At 39.2% G+C, this 26,527-nt stretch overlaps 1 protein-coding gene and 1 long non-coding RNA gene across 13 annotated transcripts in view; one reads left to right on the top strand and one right to left on the bottom strand.

The window, feature by feature from the left end:
• The window catches only part of LOC309655969, a 26,395-nt gene extending 4,636 nt beyond the window's left edge, over window positions 1-21,759 (top strand). Inside the window, exon 2 of the long non-coding RNA XR_014261087.1 lies at window positions 17,971-21,759. This is a non-coding gene — a long non-coding RNA (uncharacterized lncRNA). The remainder of the gene's footprint in view (window positions 1-17,970) is intronic.
• NUMB (NUMB endocytic adaptor protein) overlaps window positions 1-26,527 on the bottom strand; it is a 181,897-nt gene that overhangs the window by 3,331 nt on the left and 152,039 nt on the right. For 6 of the 12 annotated variants that reach the window (XM_082451647.1, XM_082451655.1, XM_082451652.1 and 3 more), the window contains 6 exons: window positions 12,463-12,537; window positions 10,348-10,488; window positions 6,496-6,700; window positions 4,453-4,746; window positions 2,329-2,478; window positions 1-87 (listed from right to left, as the gene is read on the bottom strand). The exon at window positions 1-87 is cut by the window's left edge and continues 60 nt beyond it. In XM_082451647.1, the coding sequence (XP_082307773.1) occupies window positions 1-87; window positions 2,329-2,478; window positions 4,453-4,746; window positions 6,496-6,700; window positions 10,348-10,488; window positions 12,463-12,537 (952 nt within the window). The remainder of the gene's footprint in view (window positions 88-2,328; window positions 2,479-4,452; window positions 4,747-6,495; window positions 6,701-10,347; window positions 10,489-12,462; window positions 12,538-26,527) is intronic. The other 6 variants (XM_082451656.1, XM_082451648.1, XM_082451649.1 and 3 more) reach the window with 4 other exon arrangements.

The following is a 26,527-nucleotide window of genomic DNA, read 5'->3' as shown; positions in this document are numbered from 1 at the left end:
TTTCACGCACAGGCATTGCTACGGGTGCTAGAGCAGTATGGGCTGGCTTAGCAGCAAGCACATGGAAGGCTGAGTCAGTGCCATTAGCTACAATGGGAGCAGACAACACCAATGGAGTTAAATTCATGCAGGGTGTACAGGCAGCCCCTTGGAGCTGGGTAAGTCAGGCCAATGTGCAATACTGATGGAACAGATAAGACAGAAAAGTAGGTGTTGGGATAACCATGCCATTTGCAATGGATACACAAACCTTTTGGCAAAGAGGGAATTAGAGGCTGTAATTAAAATGGGTGTACTGATAAAGTTATATGACTCTTTTAGGAAAATAAGTGTATGGAGAGAGAGGAAGACTAGAAAAACAATTTCAAATTAAGTTGAACTGAGCTGCTTTGTATTACAAGCAGGAAAAAATCTAACTATTCTAAGATACAGCTTAGCCTTTGGCATAATGATAAAAAGTATTTTCTTCTCCTACCACTATTCCAAAAGATCAAATTATGCCAACAATAACAACAATGGTTAAATACAATAATTCCTTACTATGTGCTAGGCACTATGCTAATAGTACTTTAGTGTGCATCATCTCAATTAATTCTCTCAAAACCCCCATATTACAGATGAGAAAAATCAAACTTGGCATACGTTTTCATATGCTTAATAATTTTTTAATTTGCTACAGAATTAATTTCATCTTTTTTAAAGGTTTTTTTCCCCTCAGTAATGTTTGTGATATCTCAAGGCACCTACTATTCTTTCCTGTCTCCCTTTATTAAAATCTCCTAACCCTTGCTCCTTTACTCCAGACATCTATTCCATCACTTTCTATTCCTTAGCCTAGCTCTCTATATTTCGTATGGAACAGACAAGCAGGCACCTTCTCCTGCCCTACACCAATCAGTCCCTCTTTAGGACTCAGCGACTATGCTTATGGCATTGGTATGATCTGCCCAGGGCTTGCCTAAAAGACTAGCTTATCCACACACTGAGAGTCCCTTAAAGGCAGGGAAAGGACTATATTCTATTCAGTTTTGTACACCCCCACTGCCCTGTAAATAGGCACAGAGTAAGTGGAATGTAACAGGAAGTATATTCAGAAAGACCTGGGTTTAAATCCTGGCTGTGTGATTTGGGCAATTTACTTAACCTCTCTGAGCCTCATTTTCCTTATCTGTGATGCCTACCTTAAAGGGTTGTTGTGAGGATTAAATGAGATGAAAAAAATGCATGAGTCCTTACCATGATGTATGTGGCAGACACTGTGCTAAGTGCCCAATAAATTGTGCCTATTATTATTGGTAGTATAAATATTTGTTAGATGAAATGAAAAGCCACTTGGTGCACATGACTATTAAGGTTTTTTGTTTTTTTTTTAAAAGAGACTCCCTCCTAGAGGAAAAGCATGCTGTAGCTTTTCAATAAGAGCAGGCAAAAAAAGTCTCCACAACAAAACTTTTTCTGAGCTCTCTCCCAAAAGAAATGAAGAAAGATCAATTACAGGAGCTCAAATTCTAAAAGTCTGTAATTTAAGTTATATAGACTCCTTGATGACCTTTGAGTCAATACCAACTATTAATTCAGTATCTCTGAAAACAACAACTTTTACTAATTCTTCAATGCCACAAAGGCTAATTTTAGGATACTTGTTATGGAAAATGAAATGAACTGAAGAGCTCAAAAGAAGTACCTTTTTCTTTATGGGCCTCTTGTGACAGGGTAGAGACTAGATGAGTCCAGTCTTGGCACCACTGATATTTTGGGCCAGATTGTTCTTTGTTGTGAGGGTGGCTACTGTGTACACTGAAGGATGTTTACTGCCATCCCTGGCCTCTACCAGGATGTCAACAGTAAGCACCTGCTACCACATTGCGAAACCCAAAAAATGTCTCCAGATAATGGATACCGAATTTTCCCTGAGGGGTCAAAATCACCCCAGGTTGAGAACCACTGTGCTAAAGAAAGCATAAGGCTAGAACCAACTCTGATGACTGCTGTTTCTGGAGAACTGGCTGGATACTCTGACTCTTAACAGTTAAGTAGCAAATAAAGCAGTGGGTTGGGACTATAGATGCTCCTGATAGAATGGGATGAAAGATGGGTAGGTACGTGCAAAATGACAAATGCAGACATCTCAGGAAACAGGAAGGGGAACAAAGCACAAAGACACTGTCAAACAGGGAAATTTAACGATTCTGAGATAATATCAAACAGGGAATTAGTGGGTATGACCAGGTCTTGGGAAGCTCAGAATGCCAACTTACAGTTAGTGAGCAGTGTCATAAAAGTACTAGTTTCAAAGAGAACAGGTGAGCAGGCTAAGTGGGCACCAACCTTGAAAGGCAGGAGACTGTGGTGCCACCACCGACACTGGTTTGGTCATTGGGGCGGATGAAAAGGGATCCTCAGAGGGTGTGCTGAAGGCATTGGTGATCTGTGAGCACAGGGAGCTGATACTCTCCGCTTCCCCTTCTACCTCTGGCACTGCAAGACAAACAGAAGATGGCTCCAGACAGAAAAACGGAACAATCCTGAAACAGAACAGTATCACACAAGGTGGCATTTTACACTGAATCTTTTATTTGTGGAAGGAAAAGACTCAACTGTCAGGTGGGGATATAAAAGCAGCTTCAAAAAATTTCCTGACCACCATTCACTGGCTTTGCTTTTCACATGAGAAGGTATAAAATGATAACAATTCCTGTACTAAGGTCTATCTTCCTCCCTTGCAAATCCTCAGATTTCCTTATTTCCTCTCCTGTGTGACACTGTTGAGAACCTGCTGTTCTCTTTTTGTGCCAAGATGTTCAGTCAGTAAAATCTTTCTGGAAGACATCTACAACCTGTTTGTCTTCCGACCATGTCCCAAGGCTGTGGTCTGAGCTAAGTTCTGCAACCCTCCAGTGACTCTTGTCAAAAAATGGGTTTAAGTCAGGGGCACCAGTGGGTGCTCAGTCCTTTTCTCTGTAATAAACTACGACAATGTCATCACTCTCATTTTTCTCCAAAGTACCAAGTACCTGAGCTGTGATAACATGAAAAAGTGAACTGACGTCCAGGACTCCAGAGGCTTTGCTCTTAATATTGACTCGGGGGGGCTTCCCTGGTGGCGCAGTGGTTAAGAATCCGCCTGCCAACGCAGGGGACACGGGTTCGAGCCCTGGTCCGGGAAGATCCCACATACCATGGAGCAACTAAGCCCGTGTGCCACAACTACTGAACCTGCGCTCTAGAGTCCCTGAGCCACAACTACTGAACCAGTGTACCACAACTACTGAAGCCCATGCACCTAGAGCCTGTGCTCCGCCACAAGAGAAGCCACCACAATGAGAAGCCTGCACACTTCAATGAAGAGTAGCCCCCGCTCGCCACAACTAGAGAAAGCCCACATGCAGCAACGAAGACCCAACACAGCCAAAAATAAATAAACAAAACAAAACAAAAAAAATTGACGCTGGGATACTTCTGTGTCGCGGAGGAAGCTAATTATATGTGCTGAACCTCTGTTTCCTCAACTGTGAAAAGAGAATAATCGTTTTTGTTTCCCATCTGCTCCAGCGGGAGACTGAAAATGAGGTACTTGAAGCATCTGGAGTTTCAGTTTTTACAGGAGTTGAGAGGTGGAAAGACCCTCAGTAATCATCTAGTTTAACTGTTCTTTAGGCTGAGTTTTATCCATCAAAGAACTTAACTCTCTGTACTTTTGTACCACCAGCAGTGGGAGTGCCCTATTGAGACAGAGCTTCCTCAGATTCTGTTATAGCACTAGCTCAACATGTCTCAGAATGAAGTAAAATAGTGCCCAATAAAAGCATTGACCAGATCTGACACTTTAGCTCCGGATCTTATGATGAGGATAGAGCTACCAGGGCTGGCTCAGCTGTACACAGGCCACACAAAGGCCTGTGTGGCAGTTCTGAAAGGTAATGAATATGTGTGAGCAATCCCACTGTCTCTGATGAACAACAGATCCTAGATTTATACAGGAGACCCGTTTAGAGTTTCCTCCCTATGGAGCCAACCAGCCACAAGGACATTGAGAACTTATCCATTTCTTCTGGTACATCTGACAGTAATGCTATTTAACTGGATGTGTTTCCAAAGCCTTTTAAATTAATTCCCTGCTGGGTCCCAAATGGCAGAATAAGAATGGAAACTTGAGACCCTTGATGTTTGGAAGCAGGTACACTTTCATCAGGACAAATCACAAACCTTGTAGCTCAGGCTGGGAATTCCCATCATGGCTCTGTTACCTATTTGTTGAAGAGAAAGGAACGACTCACGTCCCCCTCCATGAATCTCCATTTTCTTCCAATGGGAAATGATACAAGATATGTAACCACCAACCAGCCTCAGAAAGAGGGGGGGGCTAGTTTGATGGGATCAGTGATTCCACTGGAAGTGATGGTAACGCTTCAGTGCCAGAGCACCCAGTGAGTTAGGTGGATGCTGCATTACCTGCATTTTTTATGGGGAAATCAGTCTTCCTCTGCATAGTGGAAGGCAACTCGTTGATGCGCAGGGATAGTTGGCGTTTAAAGGGTGACATCTTCTGGCTAAGAGCAGGAAATCCTCGGAAAGAGCCTTGGCGAGCAAGTTGTTCAATTGGTGCGTGCCGGCGTGGGATGGCGTGAGGATTGTTCATCTCCAGAGAGGCAGTAGCATCCGAAGTGGGAGAGGTGGGAGAGGATGGGGATGGGGCAGTGTTGCCAGGGGCCACTGATGAACCAACAACTGTCTTATCTGTTTCAGCTCAAGAAAGTCAAGAGAAAGAGGACCTTAGCAATGTCTTCAAATAATTTGAGCTTATACCGCTGAGGAACTCAAAAACTCTTCTAGGTCTTTTTACCCATCTCCTTCACCATGTCTCTTAAAAGACAGGTTAGAAGCAGGGCTCAGATCTCCTATTTTTCAGACAAATAAAACGTTTAGTAATCTACTACATGTCACATGGTATATCTACTAAGACACAAATATTAGATCTTTTATTCCCATGCAGTGATTAAGACTTTGAACAAGATTAAACAAAACAAAACAAAACTACCTATGAACTCCTAGCATAAGGTCCTTTAAAGAATGATGGTTCACAGTTTTCAATGTTTGTTTGCTTTTTTGTTTGAGGGAGAGGATTTAGGAGTGGCAGAGTCAGAAAGGTCTAAATAAGCATAAGTTTGATTAGATGTTAAAGAATGTCATAAAGCAGACATGGACATTAGGCATTTGTGGCTCATTTGAATAAAAGCATACAGAAGTAAAATTTTAAATTGGAGTAAACATAAATACAAGACTGTTTCCACTGTATCCACTGTGTCCCATTCTGATTGTGGTAAATCTCTACTCCCCTCCCCTCACAATCCTCTGTAGATGCTAGGACTCAACCATTTTGGCAGTTGCTGTGTGTATCAAAAAGTATTCTTTGGTGGTATTAAAGAACATGCATCCAGTCTGAAAATCACTGAAGCATACTAAATAACAGGTATACATACTACATTTTCTAATTAAAATAGCATGGTGTTTTTTTATTCTTTGGTATCCTGGCACAAATGTTTATAAGAAATGAAAAAAACATCACAATCAAAAATTTAATTTCAAATAAAAATATGTATCCATTTTTTGGCTTAAAAGTTAGAGCTGTTTGGGTCAGTATTAATGAAGTTACCTAAAGTGGCTGGTTTAGAATTGAAAGAATATAGTAAAAAATTAGCAAAATTATATTAATATATATTTAAACCGAACTGTTTAATTCCAAAATATTCCTTGTTGGTTTCAGCCCTAGTTATACACAAGAATGCAAAGCATTTTCCCTAAGCCCTATCACTCAGTTCTAAAATACACTTGACTCAACTTTAGACAACAGCCTCCTGAGTGACCTGAATGCTTGTACAGGCATTTCTGCTATGCTGCTATGGGTACCTGAAAAAAAAACACATTCTGCAAAACCACACACTAAAATTAATGGGGCTATGGAAAAAAGGAGGGCCAGCGTCTCAAAATCTGTGGACTTCTTTCACAAAAGCACTAAAACAACAGGAATAATCTAATAAGAGTATCACTGAGAAATTTCTGCCTGCATTTACACCCAGCATCACCATCAGTGGGTCCTCTGCAGCCTAAACCTGGGACTTGTACTTCTTCCTTTAAAATGTAGGTCCCTGATAGCATTTGCTTCTCACAGAGATCAGATGCATCAGAATTTAAAAATCTGTTTGAGGACGCAGGTTTTCCCAATTTTGCTTTTGAATATCTTTGCAGCTTCTTCAACTGCACTCTCAGCTTCCCCGGTAGTTTAACATAATGGGAAGAGTAAACACTTTGAAGCCACTAAACAAGCCACTCTAAAGGAAAGGACTCTGTTTAAATTTTTAGCTTTGTTTTAAGGTCTTCATATATTGCTAAGAGTTCTCTTTGACTGTGAAAAGCTTGCCCCTGATAGCTTCCAAATATTAACCTGTTGGGAAAAACTGTTTAAATAAACACACATTGCAGTAGAACAGATTGTACCTTTCTTAGCATCTTGGATTTGTTTCATAATCTCCTCTCTTTCTGCTTGCTCAGTGGCTGTCGTGACACGGAATGATCCTTCTCTTGTGAAAGTGGTCCGACTGGCATCGAAAGTAGCAGTCACTCCACATTCCTTCTCCCGCTTCTGCTTACGTTCTAAACAGGCTGCAAAAGCACAGCCCACTGCGTGGCTCAGCCTTTCACCCTGTATGTAACAGAAGGTTTAAAAAACTTTTTTAGAGTTATGGTGTCAAAAATTACACATTAGCTTGGACCACAAAATAAGTCTGTTTCCACACAGGCAAAATGTTAGGAACTCCAGCTTAAAATTAGATTTTAGTATATTAATATGCCAAATTAATCTAAATGAATTACTACCTTAGGTAATGCTTATGATCCTTTACTGTAGTAGGCACTGGGTAAAGCGACCATCGGTAAGCGGTGCTTTCTGAGCAGCCACCAACACTTCCTTATTAGTCAGGTCCCTCTGTCGCTCACGTTAACTCTGGTCACCAGCTTAGAAGACACTGCTCAAGGTTCCAAGCCCTAAGTCTTGACACACAAACCTCTATTTGCCATTTAGGGGAATAGTAGGAATATTTACCAAGCATTTCTAAGAAACCACTGGAAAGGCAGGGCAAATTTCAGAGCTTAAATATACTATCAACATGTCTAGGAAAAAAAGGCGCAAACTTAAAACTTCAGATAAATAAACACAACTGCAGCGATGAGAAGCAATCAGGCAGAGGAAAGCTTAGCTTTCTCAGTCTCCCCTTCTGAATGCTCCTCCCCCACCCCATCTGGGCCCTCAGTGCTTGTAGGCTCTCTCCCATAACTTCCCTATCTTCCAGCTCTCTCAAACCCCAACTCTACCTCCCAACCACACACAGGAAAGAGTAAAAGCATGTTTTCACCCACATTTTCTACTTATAAAGGAATTAAACAGATAAACCTGAATTTTTTGTGTGTGGGAGGAGAGGAAGGCTTATGTAAACTAAATATTGTTTTAAAGATCCACTGGATTACCTAGAGTAAATTTAACAAATTCGGTGGGTTATTTTTTACCAGGGTTATCTGTATTTTAAACTATATCCCTAATTGTGGAATAAAAAAGTTAGGGATGATATAATAACTGTTGGCGTCTTTAACAGCGAGAAGAGATATCTGAGAACAGGGAAACCTTTGTGGAGTTTCCAAAATCATACCATGTAAGCAGCTGCTCCTACATATCGCTCTGAGTAAGTAATTTCACTGCATTTTTTTTTTTTAAAGGAATTCCTTTATTTTTATTATTTATTTATTTATTTATTTATTTTTGGCTGTGTTGGGTCTTCGTTTCTGTGCAAGGGCTTTCTCTAGTTGCGGCAAGCGGGGGCCACTCTTCATCGCGGTGCGCGGGCCTCTCACTATCGCGGCCTCTCTTGTTGCGGAGCACAAGCTCCAGATGCGCAGGCTCAGCAGTTGTGGCTCACGGGACCAGTTGCTCCTTGGCATGTGGGATCCTCCCAGACCAGGGCTCGAACCCGTGTCCCCTGCATTAGCAGGCAGATTCTCAACCACTGCGCCACCAGGGAAGCCCAATTTCACTGCATTTTATATGCCAATATCAGATATCATAAGGAGAGGTAAATGTCTGAAATGCTTTTGTCCCTAAGATTTCACATGACTGTAAAGTGTAAGATCTCACATGACTGCCTATTTAAAGACTGACAGACTCACTCTTTATGAATCTGCATGAGTTTCCATCTAACTTCTTAGTAGGATGATACAAGGGTAGGCATTGAAGGGTGAAATAGGAGAGAGGACCGCAAGAATTTTAGAACCTGTGTGCATTTGAACACAGCTCTATTACAAGGACAGAACTATAGGCCAAGGAAACTTATTATTTCGGCTAGGCCTTATGGCAGAAGTTCTTGAAGTGGAGCAGCTACCATGGGCCAGACGCTATGCTATGAGTGTTTATACTTGTTACCAAATTTAGTCCCCACAACTGTTATCTCCATCTTATAGAAGTGGATACTAAGACTTAGAAAATGTTAAATAACCTGCCCCAAATCCCACAGCTAGTAAGAACCAGAAAGAGGAACAGAACCCATATCTGATTCAGAGCTTGAGCTCCTAATATTTGTTTATACAACTGCTTTTTAAAAAGCTTTTGGTCGGGGGCTTCCCTGGTGGCGCAGTGGTTGAGAATCTGCCTGCCAATGCAGGGGACACGAGTTCGAGCCCTGGTCTGGGAAGATCCCACATGCCGCGGAGCAACTGGGCCCGTGAGCCACAATTACTGAGCCTGTGCTCTGCAACAAGAGAGGCCGCGATAGTGAGAGGCCCGCGCACCGCGATAAAGAGTGGCCCCCGCTTGCCACAACTAGAGAAAGCCCTCACACAGAAACGAAGACCCAACACAGCCATAAACAAAATAAATAAATTAATTAAAAAAAAAAAAGTTTTTGGTCAATATTAGAGTACGGCCACCACTTCCCTTCAGGTTAAACCTTAGCAAGAGTTCACCAAGTTGTAGTCATGAATGGCTACAACTGCCTTATTCTGTCTGGACGTTTAAAAACTCAGAAATTACACACTCAATGCTATATTATAATTAAGATCATCATCGTCTAAGAGACTTGTCTTTCATATCAGAATTTTGGGTAATTTATATGAAGAATGATAGATTCGATTATTCCCTATTTTTATTTTTTTTTAATTAATTTATTTTAGTTTATTTATTTTTGGCTGCATTGGGTCTTCGTTGCTGCACACAGGCTTTTTCTAGTTGTGGCAAGCGGGGGCCACTCTTCGTGGAAGTGCACAGGCTTCTCATTGTGGCGGCTTCTCTTGTTGCAGAGCACGGGCTCTAGGCACGTGGGCTCAGTAGTTGTGGCGCACGGGCTTAGCTGCTCCGTGGCATGTGGGATCTTCCTGGACCAGGGCTTGAACCCGTGTCCCCTGCATTGGCAGGAGGATTCTTAACCACTGCGCCACCAGGGAAGTCCCTATTCTCTACTTTTAAACAAAACTAAAATTTCTACTATGTAACAATTTCTAGAATAGTTCACTGTACCATAATTTAGTATTTCTATTTTTTTTTCTTTTACTTTGTTTTTTTTTTTCTTTAAATTTTAATTTATTTGTTTATTTATTTATGGCTGTGTTGGGTCTTCATTTCTGTGCAAGGGCTTTCTCCAGGTGCGGCAAGTGGGGGCCACTCTTCATCGCGGTGTGCGGGCCTCTCACTATCGCAGCCTCTCTTGTTGCAGAGCACAGGCTCCAGACGCGCAGGCTCAGTAACTGTGGCTCACGGGCCTAGCTGCTCCGCGGCATGTGGGATCTTCCCAGACCAGGGCTCGAACCCGTGTCCCCTGCATTGGCAGGCAGATTCTCAACCACTGCGCCACCAGGAAAGCCCAGTATTTCTATTTTTTTAATTGAAAATATACTCCCACTCAGTTCTTGTGGTAGAGTCGCTTTGTAAATGAATTTATAAGCGCCTTTCACATGCCAATATCTTCTACCCAGATGAATTAGCAAACAAATGCATGTAAGGATCTTGAAAATAGTTCTAATAATGAAAAGTTTCAAAGAAAGTTTAGCAGCCACCATCACCAGAGAACTTTTACTTTCCTTTAATGACCTTGGATCTCAGCCAATCATCTTGCTCTGTGAGTGGTAGGGTTATACCAAGAGTGTGAATACTTTAATAAAAGGAGTGAAAGCAGGCTAGTTTAGGCACTTCCAAGTGCTGTAACAGCACGTACTTGTTAAAAATGTAGTGGAAACTGTTGGGCTGAGCCAACCCAGAAGGAGCTTGGTGACTGAGGCTAGTCATGATGAAATCCATGCTACTGGACTCACCGTGTCCTTGACAGCCATGAAGCAGTGACAGATCCAGCGCCGAGTTGTGCCATCACGACATATGTAAGAGAAGGCCCTATCAAAGTTCCTATCCGGGGCACAGAAAGAAACTTTTTCTATTGTCTGGTCAACTATGAGGTCCTGGAAAAAAGGAAAACACAAAGGAATAGAGGACTTATGAGGTTAATCAAGTTTCTCAGAAGAAACACAGGATGTTCATTTCACAACACAAAATCTCTACATCTAATGCATCAAGGCTATAGAATAGCTGGATCTGAGCCAGAAGTCTGAATACTAAGAATTTGACCTAGGAGAAATCCCAAGAGGCACTTTCCGCAGATGCCTCCCTCACTTCATCTTCATGTATATAATATATGCCTGCTGATTCTAGTTTTATGATGGTAAATTCCATGTTCAATTTTACAATATATGTAAATCAATAAATTTAATCCAATTTCCAAATAACTTACATTCAAATAACATCATTTCCAGAACAGCTCTATGTATTTATTAACTTACTGATCATTTGAGTATGACTCTCTATGTTTATATATTTGCTGAATGACATCGTCTACACATAGTATAAACATTGCACAAAATGTTTTTTAAAATCTTGATGCTCTTTGGCTCTTCTGTGTGATATTCCAGTGGCCTAAAATCCCTAGATGCTGAGATGGGGGCTGTAAGTGCTAAAACATGCAAACAAAATGGCTTTTATAAAGCATAACTATGAGAATTCCTATTGCTCCACAAACTTGCCAGTCAATTCTTTAAAGTTTTGCAATGCTGGTGGCTCATTATAATTTTATTTTGTATAACCCTGATTACTATGAATTTCCTCTTCAGCAAAGTGATTCAAGTCTTTTGGATTATCTGCCATTTTTCTTTTGATATGTAGGAGTCATTTATATATTCTAAATATGAGCCCTTCATTTGTTATACATATTGCAAAATTTCTTTTCTGCTCATGATGTGTCCCAGGATGACAAGTCATCAATTACTATTATCACTCAATGCGGGAAGAAGTAAATTAATTAATTCCAAGGTTATAAGTAACCACTAGGGGGCAACATCACTTTCTAACTATCGTGTAAAGCAATTAAAAATATAGCCTCCACATACAACAAATTTCACCCAAAGCACTAATGAAAACTACACAAAATAAGCTAATTAAAATGACAGTTACTTCCAATTGTAATGTACATTTAAGACTACCACTTCTCTTGAACTTAAAAAAAAAAGAAAAGCCTTAGTGAAAAGAACTAAAATGTAGCTAAATTAAATCACTTACAATATATCAGGCAAGCTACCCATGAAAACTGTTCTTTACCTGCCAGACTTTCTCCTCCTTCCAGTGACACCTGAGGGTTTTTTTCTTTTTTCTTTTTGAAAATTGCCTTCTTGTTAAAATTTCTCCAGATATAGGTCTCTTAGAAAGTTCGAATTAATGATTAAATGTACTTATATAAGTAACACCTTATGCTCTCTAAGGGCAGAGTCTATGTCTATTCTTATTTAGGCATGTAGGATCACTTTCTTTCAAATGCAAAGTGCTACGTATCATTTGAGATATTGTGTGGATTCTAAATAAATGTTAACCAAACGAGCAATTTACTAGTCCTTAAGATTTCACTTAAATTGAGTCTTCAGTTAAATAGTAGGTTAATCAGTTCAAATATCACTTTCTAAAAATAGTGTTTTATTAAGGAACAAGAAGAAATTTTAGATATGGTCTATTAACTTTTTTTTTTTTTAATTTTTAACTGTGATATCAATAAAAGGTCCATCATTTTTCACATCATATTTGTGGGGGTAAACCTTTTTAACGTGTCAGAACAAAAACAGAACTCAGATCTTAACATTAAATGCTAATACGCCTTAGGCTAAACATGCTGTGTCATGTAGACCAAAATGTTGAGAGAATTCTCTTCTATTTTTCATAAGGTAAATGAGTAACTAAATTGGTTTTTCTGAACATTAACTAGTCTCTCCAAAGATCATTCTTTGGACAAAGTGGAAGGATATAGAGTGACTACAACAGCTTAATGGCATTATATTTGATCATAGGGATAAAAAACATATGAGCAGTAACATTTAAGCTTATGAAAGTTTTACCTTAGTTTTTTCATCCACAACTCTGAGTCCATCTGCCGATACCCACAGGACTGCCTTAACTGCTTTCTTTCCAGTCTTTTAAGAGAAACCAAAAAGGAAGGGGGTGGGGGAGACACACACATATATAATATTAAAAAATAGTCATCTCCCTAGAAAACACTGACTTCTGCCTTCCAAAAGTCACAAGTACAGATGGAGTCAAGTTCAGGAAGGGTGCCAAAGCTAGATACTCAAACCAAACTGCAGAAACATTCAAGAAAAAACAAGCCAAAGCCATTATTTTAGAAACACAATGCAAAATAGTAAGATAAAATTAAGTAAAGGGTAAGGGGGAGAGATGGAATAAAAACCAAGATATCACATTCTGTAAAGGGCAAAGAATAAGTAGATTCTTTACTCATTTCAAAACTCAACCACGAAAACCAAGAGTTAGATAAATATTAAATACATAAGGAGTTACACCACAAGTAGCTTCTACAAGTGCATTTAGAGTAGAAAGTAATACATAAGTCTAAACTGAGATGCTGGCCATTCTACTATCCTTTGGCCCCAATGTGTATAGCAGGACCCTTGGTCACCTGAAATTTTCATATTAAAAACCCAAGAAGGCTTCATTATTCTTTTAACAATCTTTAAAAACCATTATTTCTTCTCTCAGGATTAACACAGAACTGGTTTAGTTTTTAATTTGACATTAAATGCATGGAGACATTTTGGGGACATAGGAGAATTAAAAAACTGTTGGAAAAATAGTCATTATAACATGAATTCTTTTTACTGGCTGAGAAAAGACTTTTGGCACACAAGAATCACATGAGAACAAACTGATGTATGATTTCTCCTGTGATGGAATGAAAATGGGACAGTGGGAATTTGTAATAGTAATTTAAATAGCTTCCTTTCTTTTTAACTGCTCCAAAGATACAAGCAAAATAAAACAAAAGCAAAGTGAAGGCTGAGAATAGGTATCAGAACATCATAAAAAGTATAGATCAAAAGGAATCTGGTACTAAAGGTTGGAACAGCAGCCTCTAGAAGGAACAAAGGAAGATAAAGAAATGTCTACCATTCCTCACTATACATGTCCAAGCCCAGCACTCCTCAATAAGGCATGGCCTTATTTAGGTGAACTGTATAGTCCACTCTGGGCTCCGTTCCCACCACCATGACAAATCTGATGAGAGCCTATTATATGCCAGGCAGTAGAAATACTCGAAGAGTTCACACAGTCCATTGAAAGGTGACAGATAGACAAAAAATAAATAATACAGTAATAAGTGCTACAGTAGAGTTGAAAAGTTTGTAACAATGTCAGAAAGGAGGTATGGTCAAATCTATTTGTGGAATTGGGGGAAGGTTATTCCAAACCAAAGATTGAACTGGGTACTAAAATAATTTTTCTAGATGCCCCAGGTGGGAGTAGGAAGGCAGGGAAGTAATAGAGGTAGCGGACATTCCAGGCAGAAGAAACAGCAGAATAGGACGTGGAAGCCAACAATACAGCAAATCTGGGCTCTATAAATATTTCAGTGGGGCCTGAAGTAGGATGGGTGAGCGAGGCGCAGTGGAATATAAAGAGCAGAAAGGCCTAGCCATGGAGGACTGCGTGCCTGCTAAAGAATTCTATCTTCATTCTGTGGGCAATTAGGAGCTACTGAAAGAATCTGAAACACGAATAAACAGATTTGCATTTTTAAAATATCACTTTGGCAGCAGTGTAGAGGGGTTGGAAAGAGACTGATGGGAGGTAGAAATACCACAACGAGATTCTAGGTGAGAGAAAATGAGGGTTGAGCTCTCTTGGTTGAGATAGGAATGGAGATGAGAAAGTCTTAAATGGTAAATGTAAGAGAGATGCTGAAGACTCCTCTCTGGTTCCTGGCTTGGTAAACTAACTGGGTGGAGACGGTACCACAAACTAAGATAGAGAAAGAAGAGATGCAGAAGCAAGTTGGAGAGTGGGAGAATAGGATTTCAGTTTTAGACAAGCAAAGTTTGAGATGTCTGTGCAACATCCAAGCAATTGGATATACAGGTCTGAAGCTCAGTAGAGAATTCTAAGATGGAATTTTCGTTTGGGGAGACATCAATTGCGGGAGTAATAAGAGGGCCAAGGACAGGAGAGAACATTAATAATTAAGGAATTGGGAGACAAGTAATGAAATATCAGAAAAGGAATAGCCAGAGGGACAGGAGAATGAAAAGAGATTAGGGTCATTGAAACTAAGGGAGAGGGGTTTCGAGAAGTAACAGGTGGTCCAAAATGTCAAATGTTGCAAAGTGACCAAGTTAAGGAAAGATGTGAAAAATGTCCACTGGATTTAGCAATGAGTAAGACACCACAGAGTGATAGAGGTTGTGGTGGTTATTTTTATGTGTCATACTGGCTAGTCTATGGTTGCCCAGTTGTTTGATCAAACACTGGTCTACATGTTGTTATAAAGGTATTCTGCAGATATGATTAACATTTACAATCAACTAACCTTAGGTAAAGGAGATTACCCTTGATAATACGGATGGGCCTCATCCAATCAGTTGAAGGCCTTAAGGGTTAAAAACTGAGGTTTCCCTGAGAAGAAATTCTGCTTCAAGTCTGTAACAGAAACTCTGCCTGAATTTCCAGCCTGCTGGCCTCTGTGTGTACACACACACACACACCCACAGAGACAGAGAGAAAGAGAGAGATAGACGGTGGTTTTGTTTCTTTGGAGGATCTGACTAATAAAAAGGTGGAAGTCAGACTAGAATGGGTTGAGAAGTAAATGAAAGGCAAGAGGAGTCTACACATGTTAAATACTCTCTTTAAAAAAGCTTTTCTACAAAAAGAGCTATAAGGCAATGGAGGACAAGCAGAGGATCAAGGGACGTCCTTTCAGAATTGTGGTAAACTAACATGATATACTAGAAATAGAATGGATTTTGGAGTAAGACAAATACAAGTCTGAATTCAATGCCACTATCCATAAGCTAAGCAAGTTATGGAGTCCTCTGAGCTTCCATTTCTTCATCTGTAAAGTATCTGTAGGGTTGGTAAAAGGATCAGAGATATATACAGTACCTGGAATTTAAAGAGGGTAATAAATAATTGGTATTCATTTATCATCATTATATTAATAAACTTAAAAAAAATTTTCCCAACAATAAAGCTTCTTGAAGGAGTAACACCCACTTTCAACAACAACAGATCATGCTTATATGCTGAATGGGAAAAGCCAGTGGAAAGATGGAGACTGAAGGCCCAAAAAGAGTAATGTAGAGAACAAAGTCCTCCAGGAGGCAAAATGGGATGAGGCTAGAATACAAGTTTTAGATGGGAAGAGGGATGTCCCTTCCTTGAAATAGAGGGATGGAGTGAAGCCAAGTAAAAATGAAGACAGATTTGTAAAGGAGTGAGTGACAAGTTGAGGAAGTTCACTCCAAAGAGCCACAAATTCATCTGTCAAGGAGATGAGATTACCTGATTTACTTTGCTAGGGAGAAGAAGGTAGACAGGCAGAATAAGAAAGCAGATTTACCATAGCAGTATTGGGGTGGTACAGTATAGTGACTCAGCACAAACTCTGGAGCCAGGCTGTTGTCTGGGTTTGAATTCTGGTTCTGCCACTTACTAGTATGACCAAGGGCAAATGACTTAACCTCTCTATGCTTCAGTTTCCACATCTGCATAATGATATTAATAATGGCACATAACTCATGGGGTTATTATGAGGATTCAATAAATAAATAGATGTAAAAGGTTTAGAACTACGGTGGCCATATAATTTACTGTCCAAACTGGAACCACTTTGGAAGTGAAAGGGGACACTATTAAACCCAGAAACAGGTGTTAAGCTGGGGCTGTTCAGGCAAACTGGGACAACAGTCACCCCATCAACAACTGTAACTGCCCATATTTAACCAACGCTTATGTAGCATTTAGTATTTTGCTCGGATGTAAGCTCCATGATGGCAGGGTTTTTTCCATCCTTATTGTTCATTGCTATAACTTCAGAGCTTAGAACAATGCCTGGTACAGTGTAGGAGTTTAAGAAATATTTGTTGAAAGAATAAATTTGCTAAATATCTGCTGTAGGAAATAGGAGACAGCTAATCAGTGACACAGAAGACTGCCAAAAGGCACTGAAAATCCTGTGTAAGAAATTTCAATTTGCAGTTATATCAATATGCTCATTGTGCAACTGCAGCCTACAGTGTTCAGCATCGGAGGCAACAGACAGAACTACTACAAGGTTGGGAGACTAACAGTGGGAAAAATAAAAGGTCATTTTAGAATAGGACTGTTCCCCATTTAGTTTCCTTATCATATACAGGGAAATATTTTATTGGCCCTATTAGACTATTATGAAAATATCTCTGCTTTTTGAGGTATGTCTTTATATTAATTTTTATAGTGTTGTACTAATATATCAGTGAAGCATTGTATTTATATTTCACAGCATCTGATTTCTCTAAATAGGGAAAGAAAACAGATAATATGAATTCTTCCATTTGTTCATACATTTGAGTGCCAGTTCTTGGATGTCAGTATAGTTTGCCACATTACAATTACTTCAGTCAGGTATTGAGATATTAACACTCAAAGACACCTGCAGCTGAAATTAAGTCCGGACTTCCTCTCACAAATTCTAAAGTAGTAATGCTTCTGAACTATCTGTAAACTTTAGTGTCTTTCATTCTGATAATACAAACTAAGATTCCTAAACACTTTTTAGAAAATGATAAAAGTCATAGAAGATGAAAGTTTTCCTTTTGTTTGCCCTAAAACTATCTACTTAAGCCAATACCTCAGGAGATAAGGCCAAAGTTAGCTAGCCACAGGACTAAAAAAAGAGATAACCCAGAGTAAGTATAAAATGTAGAATATACATACATCTTTAAAAACTTTAAAAAAATTTTTTAAAATTAATTTTTATTGGAGTATGGTTGCTTTACAATGTTGCGTTAGCCTCCACTGCACAACAAGATGAATCAGCCACACACATGCAGATATGCCCTCCCTTCTGGACTTCCCTTAGGTCACCACAGTGCATCAGGTAGAGCTCCCTATGTTATACAGTATGTTCCCATCAGTTGTCTATTTTCTACATAGTATCAATAATGTATATGTGTCAACCCCAGTCTCCCAATTCCTCCCTCCTCACCCCTTTCCCCCTTGGTACCCATACATTTGTTCTCTACGTCTATGTCTCTATTTCTGCTTTGCAAATAAGATCATCTATACCATTTTTCTAGATTCCACATATATGCGTTATTATATGATAGAATATACATACATCTTAGTGACACAAACACCCCTTAAAAAAAAAAAGACTACATAATACTTCAGACACTAATAAAAACGTGGTAGGGGTAACGTATATGTGAGACAGTAAGAATTATTTCATCACCACGGTTCCAACACTTTCTATTTTAATAATAATTTCAAGGTTATAGGTAGAATTCACAATGAATAGTGTTAATGCATGAAAAATAGTTTTACAACAAAGAGAAAACTGCTTATTCTTCAAGGAAAGAAAATGGGTCTAACGTGAACAGAACTTCAGTAACTTAGAATTTAAACTGAGAAGGATCAAGCTACCCTATGAGTGAAAAATGTCAAATGTAAGTATAATTTTCAAGTAACCACTCAACTCTCTAAACATCCATGTTAAAATTTTAAAACTAACATTTCCCTTAAACACCTTTTATTTTGGGTAGATATAAACCAATACAGAAATTAAGCAGACTCTGACACTGGAGAAAACGATAGCAGGAAATGGGTCTATTACAAATTATTAAATCAGTAAACTTGTACTGCAAGTAAGAGAATGCACAGGTAATCTTAACGTGAAAATACCAGTGAAGAAAGACAAAAAGGCTGCAAAAATGACATGGAGATAGTAACTAAACAAACTCAGTACACTAAGATCATTTCCCCTAAATATAAAAGCTACTCACAATAAAAGGCAATGAAATAACTAATTACAATAAAGAACTGCCATCTACCTACCTATTAATCTCCAGGGTTTTTTTTGTTTGTTTTGTTTTTTGTTTTTTTAGTAGACACCACTTAAAAATTTTTTTAAATGGATGGAGATCACAAGTTGGTAGTGTTCTCAGTATGCTGACAGATCCTCATAGTCACTCTTGTTTTACATATTGTTATCAGGGGAAGTACTTCGGATTTCCAGTTGGAGAAGTATGTTTCTAAACTGTTTAAATCATGGATTGGAAAACTTTTTCTGTGAAGGACCAGATATCAAATATTTAGGGCTTCGCAGGCCATACAGTCTATGTCACAACTACCCAACTCTGCCCTGCTGCACAAAAGCAGCCATAGACAATATGTAAACAAATGGACATGGATTTGTTCCAATACAACTTTATTTATAAAAATAGGTAGTGGGCCATAGCTTGATGACCTCTGATATAAATCATCATAATCCCTGGAAAGTGATTAAACCTGTTTTGGAAAGACAATTCATTATACTGAAATACTAGAACTGTTTGGAATTGTCCCTGAATTCTATTTCTTTTCTTTTTTTGAACAAATGTGCTTATATCCTATTATTTGAAACTGAGACCCGAACTCAGGCGCAGTCCAACTCTAAAGTTCTATGATTCCCAAGGCCACCAGTGAGATAAGAACACACAATTAATCAACATAAATAGAAGTGATATTTGTAGGCAAGACAATTGTGCTGGGCATATGATAGACAAGAGCAAAAAGGTGTTATGTAAGCCAAAGCAAAGAAATGCTAAAGACACACAGAAGCATAACTTGGCATAGCTATGAAATGTTAAGAATCAACAGCAGCAAACAGACAAATTTGGGCAGGAAGGGTAGAGCAAGTCACTCTTTCTGAGCAACGGTGATTTGCCATTCTATTGTGCAAAGCTCTTTCTGCTACACACCAAAGAGGTCTTCAAGGGTACCCAATATGTAAAGAATCTCTGGTCAGTCTTTCTGTCACACCTACACACAGAGATAACCCAGTCATTATGGAGTAATAATGATATATTAGTAGGCAACCATGACACGGTGTGTCTTGTAATGAGTGAATGAGAGACTTCCTTAACAGGAAACTTGGCTTCTTCTTCTTTTTTAATCTGAGAGGGCCTTCAAATCTATCATTTGATGACATTTGAATTTCTGAATAGAACTGTGTAATGAACAAATTTTGTCTTATAATTCCAAGATACAGTATGTACCTCAGAGAAACACAACTTTCTGCAGGATGTGAGACTGGTACTATCTCCAATAGCTGCTTCCTTAAAAGTACAGTAACTTTTAACCTGCACTTTCTTAAGTGAGAAGGGCCTTTAAAGGCTTTCGAGAAAATAAGGATAATAGCACGTCATGAACCAAACAACAAAGGCGAGATTTTGGGAGGCTACTTAGCTCTTCTAGTTTACAAATCACTTTTAATTGAGAGGAGGAGGGAACCTAGAACAGAAATTATTCTAACATTAAGTTCATTTAAGTTCATATTAAGTTCATTAAGTTCATATTAAGTTTCAAATGCATATAAGAGAAAGAGTGAAAATTCCACAGGGACCTCAAATTCAACCTGTCCAAAACCAAATTCATCATACCTCTTCTCACAGTGAATGATTTCCCCACCATCTTTCATCCATACCATAAACTTGGGTCTTATCTTCTGTCTCCTTCTGTATATCCCTAGGTTGAATAAGTGAATGAGTTGGAGCAGGTTCTCTGTCGCCCCAGTGGCCCTGTTAATGCTGTTCCTTCTATGCCTTTTTCCTCTAAGTTTAACTGGAAGTCATAGTTTTAAGTCTCAGCCTCAGGTATCATCTCCTCTCAGAAGCCTTAATCACAATCTCCAACATTCACTGTCCCTCTCTGCTCCAGTAGTACCTATTATTGTTACACAATTTGTTAACTACCTTTTTTTACCTGTCTGGTTTTTCCCACTACATGGTGAACTTGAAAGCACTGCATTTGTCATTCACTAACTCAGACATTTTGGAGCAGCTACTACGGACCACAAATTATTCTAGGCATTGAAGATTCAGCAGTGAACAAAATTAGGTGAAGATCTCTGTCCACAAAATGTTTATGTTTTAGCGAGGAAGAGATAAAAAAAAAAAATAAGTAAAATGTATGCTATGACAAATGGTGATTACCCCTATCAGAGGAAAATAGAGCTAGGAAGGGGAATAGTGAGTGTTTGTATATGGAGGAGGGTGGTATTTGAAATTTAAAATAAGGTTCTCTCAGTGACTGCCTCAGTGAAAATGGGGCTTTTGAACAAATGGGAAGAGATGAGGAAGTGAGCCATGCATATATCTGGATGATGTGTGTTCCAGATTAGAGGTTACAGTAAGTGCAAAGGTCCTGAGGTGGAAGCATACCTGGTATGCTCAGGGAACAGCAAGGAGGCTAGTGTGGCTGGAACACAGGAAGCAAGAATAGGAGAAGATAGGAAAAGGGACAGAGATAATGCATGTATAATGGCCTGCTAGGCCTAAAAGACTGGTTTTTACCCTGAGTAGGTCAGGAAGCTACTGGAGGATCTAGGGCAGTGGAGCAACACAATCAGACCTCTGTCTTAAAAAGATCACTCCGACTGATATCCTGAGAACAGATGGCAGGGTGACAATAATGAAAGCAGATTGTGTAGAACATTAATGCAATGATTCAGGTGAGCGGAGAAGATGGCTTGGACCACGGCAGTAGTGGTGGAGGGTAGTGAGACAGGAACTGTTGATGGGATGGATACAGGGTAAAAGAGAAAGAGAGGAGTCAAGATCAGATCCAGGATTTGTGGCTAAAGCACATGGCCTGGGATGGGAAAGACTAGGGAAGAGTAATGTGGGAGAGCGTTTCGGAATTTGGTCTGTGACACGTTAGTGTGAAATGCTGAATGATGATGATGATACTGACACATCCATATGACAGGCTATTCTGTACACTTTGCTTATATTTACTCATTTAATCTTCACAACAATCACGTGAAGCTGGAATTAGTATTATCCTTTTTTTATAAGTGGGGAAGCTGAGGTACAGAATGGTTAAGAACCTCTCCCAAGGTCACAAAGCTAATAAGTGGCTGAGCCAGGATTAAATACAATTAATCCAGATCCCCAGCCTGTGTCCTTGACCCCTATGCTATACTGCTTCTAAGATGGAAGTACCACTATGGAGTTCAGGGCAGATGTCTGGAGACAGAACTTTCAAAATCATCAGCATAGAGATGGTATTTAAATCCATGACACTGGATGAGATCATCAAGGGAGAAGTGTAGGTAGAGAACAGTCCACAGACTAAGAAGTAGGCATCAACACAAGGGAAAATCAAGAGAGTATGACACCTGAACTCCAAATGAATAGACTGTTTCGAGGAGCGGGAGGGATTTGGCTGCTACACCAAATGCTGCTGATAGGTTGAGTAAATAAAAGTCTGATTAAATGAGTTTAATAGGGGAAAGGAGAGCAGAAACTGAAGGCACCAAGAAGAAATCTTTTTTTAGAAAGATGGTTTGTTTTAATGCTAATGGATGATCCACTAGAGAAAGAAAAACTGCTTATGGAGGAGGGGGTAGCATTACTGAAATGAGTAAGAGCTAGTGTAAGAATCTTGCGGAGGAGTTGGCCTCAGCTAGGAGCACAGACAGTTCATCCCTTGAATAGGACGGAAAGCAGAGTATATATGCACAGATTCACGTAGGTGAGTAGATGTGGTGTCATGTTCGAGAGTTCTCTTCTGGTTGATTCTATTTTTTCAGTGAAGTAGGAAGCAAGGTCATCAACTGAAAGAGAGAACAGAGTAAGAAATTCTGGAGGTTTAAGGAAAAGGAAGGAGGAGTCAAATAGTCATCTGAAAATGAGAGTAAACTGGACTTAAAAAATGGAGATTGTCTGCTCATCTTTGATCTGGATAGCCTAGCACAGTCCCTAGTATGTTTTAGACACTGTGACCTGAGGCTTGAGAACCACTAAGTCTTCATGAATACAAATAAAAAAGGTAACTCCAAAGGTTAATGAATTTTTTTTAAATCTAGAGAAGATCAATGGCCAGGGCTTTGACATATTAGTTGATCATGTCACAGGAAATACTGAAACCAAGGATCAATGGAAATCTTTTGAGTACTCTTGGGATTGTCTTTTTTCTTCTTCAGAAATTTGTTATATTGCACTTCAAAAGGATAAATAAACCAAATCCTAAAAGATGCACCTAATAAAATACAAAAGAAGGTAAAATTTATAGAAGAAAGGGCATGAGAATTTAAAAAACAGAAAGGAAGAAAAGGAAAGAGGCAGCAAGTGATATTTCCTCGCATGTAAAGGAAAGGATCCAGAGTGAAGATAGCACTAAGTACAATTTGCCATTGAGGAGAAAATTTAGGAAATCTAATTAGAATGTAGATGTGAGTACACTGACTTAACAGTGGTCATAAATACCATGAAATGTTTTACTCTTGATAATTAGTTGAAAACAATATAACCCTGCATTACTTTTCAACTATGTATTCTCTAAAACATAACCATTTCTAATGATGCCATTTAACAACTGTAACAGCATCAAAACTTGGAAAATTATATCTGGCAGTACATTAACAGTATCTGTTAAAACAAATATTATAATATTTTTGGTGCTTTTTATGCAGTTAGAAGTGGTTAACAGGCGCCCCCCCCGCCCCACACCACAATCAAATAATAGCCCAGGGAGGAGTTCACAAACTCAAATGCCTACAGATAAAAGCGGTAACAAAATGAGTGAAGCAGGCTGAATGTAGGGACCATAGGGAGTTGCAGGGATGTGGCAAACAGGCAACCAAAGGGCACAACTGGTACTCAGCTCAAGCCACTGGTGCTGCATACAAAGCATGCCGTTTTGCCAGATCTTCCATTCTTAAGATAGATGTAATAGTTTTGATGTGAAAACTTTCAATGTTTGAAATATTAGCAACGAATCCAAATTTATGAACTGTGCGCAGGCCATACAATGCATGTTTGTGGGAAGCATTCAGGCCCTTGAGCTGTCTAGTGCCCCCTGCATTTGACACTTCTCCATTCACTATAATTAAAGCCTATCCGAGGAAAGCAGAGGCCAAAGCTTTTGAATGACAGAACAACACAGGGTAGGTGAAAGAACTCTGCACTAAGTTTCAGAAAACTTTGGTTTCAGGGTAGGCACTGCCATTTACTACTAGCTGGGTGACCTCTTTGAGCTTGTTTATTCATTTGTAAAATGTAGTTTCATGAACTATCACGTCTAATTCAGTGAGCTGTTGTGAGTAACAAGTTAGAAAGTAGGTCAAAACACATCACAAACTATAAAGTACTACATAAATACAAGTAGATGGCTATGAGATAGTAGAAAATATATACTGGTCTCTGTCCCTGGTTCCTGGCACAGACCTCCTGAAATCCTTGTAATTTCCTAAGTGATAAGAACACAAAGAGCATCTCTTGTCCTGATATTTGGTCTTGGACCCCATCCCTGACACAGGGCTCCGAAAACCCTTGTAAATTCCTAAGTGAGGGGCATCTTTTGTTTAATGAGACAACCCTGGGTGGGCTCCTGGATGAGGGCTTGTTGCCAGAACGACCAAGCCATGATGAGAAGCTTAGGATTTTCAGCCTTAACCCCTATCCTCTAGAGAGGGAAGAGGAGCTGGAATTGGAATAAATAATCTATCAAGCCTACGTGAGGAAGCCACCACAAAATCCCAATAGTACCAGGTTCAGAGAACTTCCAGGTTGGCAAACACATCCACATGGAGAAGGTGACACACTCCAATTTTACAGGGACAGAAGCTCCTGCCCTTGGGACACTCCCAGACTTCACCCTATGTATCTCTTCATCTGGCTCTTCACCTGTATCCTTTATCATATCCTTTAATAAACTGGTAAACATTAAGTGTTTCCTTGAGTTCTGTGAGCTGTTCTAGCAAATTAATCAAACCTGAGGAGGAGGTCATGGGAACCTCCAATTTGTAGCCAAATTAGACAGACGTTATTATGGGTAACCTGGGGACCTACAATTGCAATTGGCATCTGAAGTGGGTGGGAGCAGTCCTGTGAGACTGAGTCTTTAAATCTGTGGGATCTGACACTATCTCCAAGTAGATAGTGTTAGAATTGAGTTAAATTGTAGGACACCTAGCTGGTGTCACAGAGAATTGTTTGGTTAGGGAAAAAAATCTCTACACATTTGATGACTAGAAGTAAAGTGTTTTGTGTCAGTAGTAAAGGACACACCCAGGAGAAAGACTCACAGGAGGTAGACTGAACTGAATTTTTCTAATACAATGGCTTTAAAAAGAGACCTAATAGGGTGGCCCAAAAACATTTTATATCTCTGTGTTCAGTCAGTTCCTCATAAAATGGTAATATAGATTACTTAGCTCATGAGTTTCCCCAAATACATTAAAATTTTAATATCCTTTTCAAATGTTAAGTGTCACGTAATTGCTTGGTAATAAAATATTTGCCGAGTATGGCCAAATACACGAGAAGCTGTATGTAATACCTCCTAAAAAGTTGAGTACATTCTTGACTTTCCTAAAAAAATGAGCAATTTAATGTAGCTAAGTTTAGAAAAAGGTATTTCAGAGCCTCAGGTTTTTTTTTCCTTCTCTTTTAAGATGTGTGTAATCTTACAACGGGTTAATAACACAGCCCTGTAACACACCCAGGTTTATCTGTTCCTCACTGCTAAAGCTTCTGAAGGTACTGCTCCCATTTGCTGGAGGAACAGGGAGGTCAGGCCCCTGACAGGAATAGGACAGGGTGGTCAGGTCCAGGACGCAACTTAGGGAAAAGCAGCAGCAGTTCTCCTGGCCATGATTTACAAATTCAGAATCAGGGCTAATAATTCTCCCATCTACCTACTTTTCTCCAAATGTGTTTGATGGAAACACTTGGTAACTGTTGTTCTCTTTATCCTGGACCATTAAACCATACATGATAAGAAGGCTAAGAAAGTATCAAAATTTATGAGGAACTCTACTAGATAAAAACTCCCTATGAGATTCTTCATTTTTAGCTTTCATCAAAACACAATTGACCTAGCAAACTCAACAAACCAAATCTCTTTCACCAGACTACTTCTTGTAGATTAGTGTGAATGTGAGTTGAATGATGGCAACTTGAAAGGTTTAAAAGGCTCCAAATTAAAGAAAAGTTTTTCACTTAAAAGCACATTTCTGGAAAGTTATAGGTGACGGTTTTTTCTCCCTTGATTTTCCAAACTCTTTGAATGACTTACTGTAATTAAAAAAATTGTACATGCGAATAAAACTGCCTGGCCATAAAAAGAATTCTCCCCACAATAACACAAGAATTCTGTATTGTATCTCTGTGAGATGAGAGTTGTTCACTAAACTTATTGCAGTAATCACTTCATGATGTATGAAGTCAAATCATTATGCTGTACACCTTAAACTTATACAGTGCTGTAGTCAATTATATCCCAATAAAACTGGAAGAAAAAAAAATTCTGAGGTTCATATTTGTTCACATTATGGGATCAATCAGTATCTTTTAAGAAAATCTCACTAGTATGATTTAAACATCTCTAAATAAATAAAATGTTAGTCTGAACCACTGAAAAAGATTCTTTAAAGCATTAACTAGTAACAAAGTAAATTGACAAGAGACAAAAATCCAAAATTAAATTACTACCTTTAGGGACTTCCCCGGTGGTCCAGTGGGTAAGACTCCACGCTCCCAGTGCAGGGGGCCTGGGTACATTCCCTGGTCGGGGAACTAGATCCCACAGGCACGCCGCAACTAAGAAGTCTGCATGCCGAAGCTAAAGATCCCGCATGCCGCAACTAAGACCCGGCACAGCCAAAGTGAATAAATAAATAAATTTTTTTTAAAAATTACTACCTTTAAAGAAGAAAGTTAGAAAGTAAAAATGAGTTTCCAGGAAGCTCTTTATTTACTAGCATCTTTTAAGGTTAAATCTTTTAAACTTTGCTTGTAAATAATCTGAAAACTGAGTGATTGTATAGCATAGTGATTAAGAGTGTAGACTCTGGAATCAGATTATCCGGGTTCAAATCCTAGATTCTACCACTTATTGTATCTGTGGATTCAGGCAGGTCCCTTA

The sequence above is a fragment of the Balaenoptera physalus genome (genome assembly GCF_965194825.1).
Source record: "Balaenoptera physalus genome assembly, chromosome: 2".
NCBI lineage: Eukaryota > Metazoa > Chordata > Mammalia > Artiodactyla > Balaenopteridae > Balaenoptera > Balaenoptera physalus.
This window is presented reverse-complemented; position numbering and strand designations above follow the sequence as displayed.